This window comes from Entamoeba invadens (genome assembly GCF_000330505.1).
Source record: "Entamoeba invadens IP1 unplaced genomic scaffold scaff_1105074724807, whole genome shotgun sequence".
Lineage (NCBI taxonomy): Eukaryota > Evosea > Mastigamoebida > Endamoebidae > Entamoeba > Entamoeba invadens.
This window is the reverse complement of record NW_004191646.1, coordinates 99989-101567: the sequence shown is the minus strand read 5'-3', so window position 1 is coordinate 101567 and position 1579 is coordinate 99989. Positions and strand designations below refer to the sequence as shown.

The window sequence follows — 1579 nt, the reverse complement described above, 5'->3', positions numbered from 1 at the left end:
ATGGAAACGAATAAGCTGACATATTCATCACTTTCTTTGGACTTTGCAGACCTCTACACATATGTCACAAACCTCAAAGAACAAGTTGATACACTCAACTCAGTTTGTTATTTCCAAATCATTCATTTGAAATTGAGTTAAGTTCAATTCGAAGCTTGAAAATGATATTTGAATGTCTCTAATCAATGAAAAGGTGTTGACAAAAAGTGACAAATAGCAGAACAAGGCACTTTCATTTCGGTTGAATGAACAAACACAGCACCCACCAGCACAAATCACTCCCGTTGTCGTAGATTACAACCAACTGGCAACAACTTATCAAGAGAATATCGCTGTAATAGTGAAAGAGCGCGACGAATTGAAGAAACAGAATGAAAAAATGCGGGCAGAACTCTTCGAGTCGATAAATCAAAGCAACTTGTTTAAAGACAACTTTGGGAAGCAACTCAACGCGTTGCAGAAGAAGGCGCAGCAACTCGAATTGCTTGTGAGGTGTGTGTTCAAAATACCAGAGGCTTTTGTGTCGGAATTGGACTTTTTAAAGAACAACAACAAGACCATTGAAACGGTTTTGAAACAAGAGGAAGTCATTCAGAAAATCACTGAAATGCTGAAAAAGATTGAGGAACTGAAAGACGAGAATTCAGTGCTGAGAGGAAAGGTGAAGACTCTCATTAACGAGAACAACAAATTTTCGGAAGCACTTGAGAGCGAAAAACGGACACTTGACGCGACGAAATCGGAATTTGTGAAGAAGGAGGAAGTCTTTAAAATGCAAATCGACGAGCTCAAAGGAAGTGCTGAAACAGAAGAAACAACAAAAGACGTTCTAAAAAGGTGTGAAGCGATTAACGACTGCATGAACGTTCTTATCAACTCGTGGAAGAAAGCTGGAGAAAGTGCGTTTGTCGAGAAAATGGAGTGCGAAGAGGAAAATAAAAATAATGAACAAAACGAAACCAGTGAAGTGAAAACAGTTCAAAACACAAAGAAACCCGAAGTTGTGTCACACTCTATGGAAGTCGAAAAGCCAAAAGAAGAAGAAGAAGTCTTAGATGAAAGGTTTCTTGAGTCATCACCAAAGAGCGTTGTACGGCCTGCAGACAACGTCACAAATATTGTTGAAACAAACAAAAAGGATGAAAACCGTGAAAACAAAATGGACGAAGAGCCGCCAAAACGAGAAATGGAAGTCGTCAGCGTCGAAGATTCAAACTCCGAGCCACAAAAGAAGAGTGGAAGCGAAGAGGATGTTGATCTTCTTTAAAATGTATATACACTTGTGAATATGCTATTGTTGAATATATAATTGAGGTTTTTAATACACTTGTAAACTTGCAACAAACCGACAGAATTTCGTATGAAAAATTATTGTGTAAAACGTGAAATTTTCGTATCACATAGGAACGTGTATTTTATTATTAATTTGTAAAAAAATTAAATATTAATAGTTTTATTAATTATTCAACAATTGTCGAAAAAACAACAACAAAGAAGTATTAATACTTTTTGTTGTTTATTTCATATCATTTTTAATTTAAAAATGATGTTATTTGATCACAATTCAAAAAAACTTTCA

The 1579-nt window shown here is 35.8% G+C and overlaps 1 protein-coding gene across 1 annotated transcript; it reads left to right on the top strand.

The window, feature by feature from the left end:
* EIN_440420 (hypothetical protein) lies at window positions 1–1267 on the top strand (the record flags this gene model as incomplete). Its single annotated transcript, XM_004183196.1, has 2 exons — window positions 1–102; window positions 218–1267. 2 exons carry the CDS (start codon window positions 1–3, stop codon window positions 1265–1267), a joined length of 1152 nt encoding a protein of 383 aa, XP_004183244.1.
* Window positions 1268–1579: the final 312 nt, after the last annotated feature.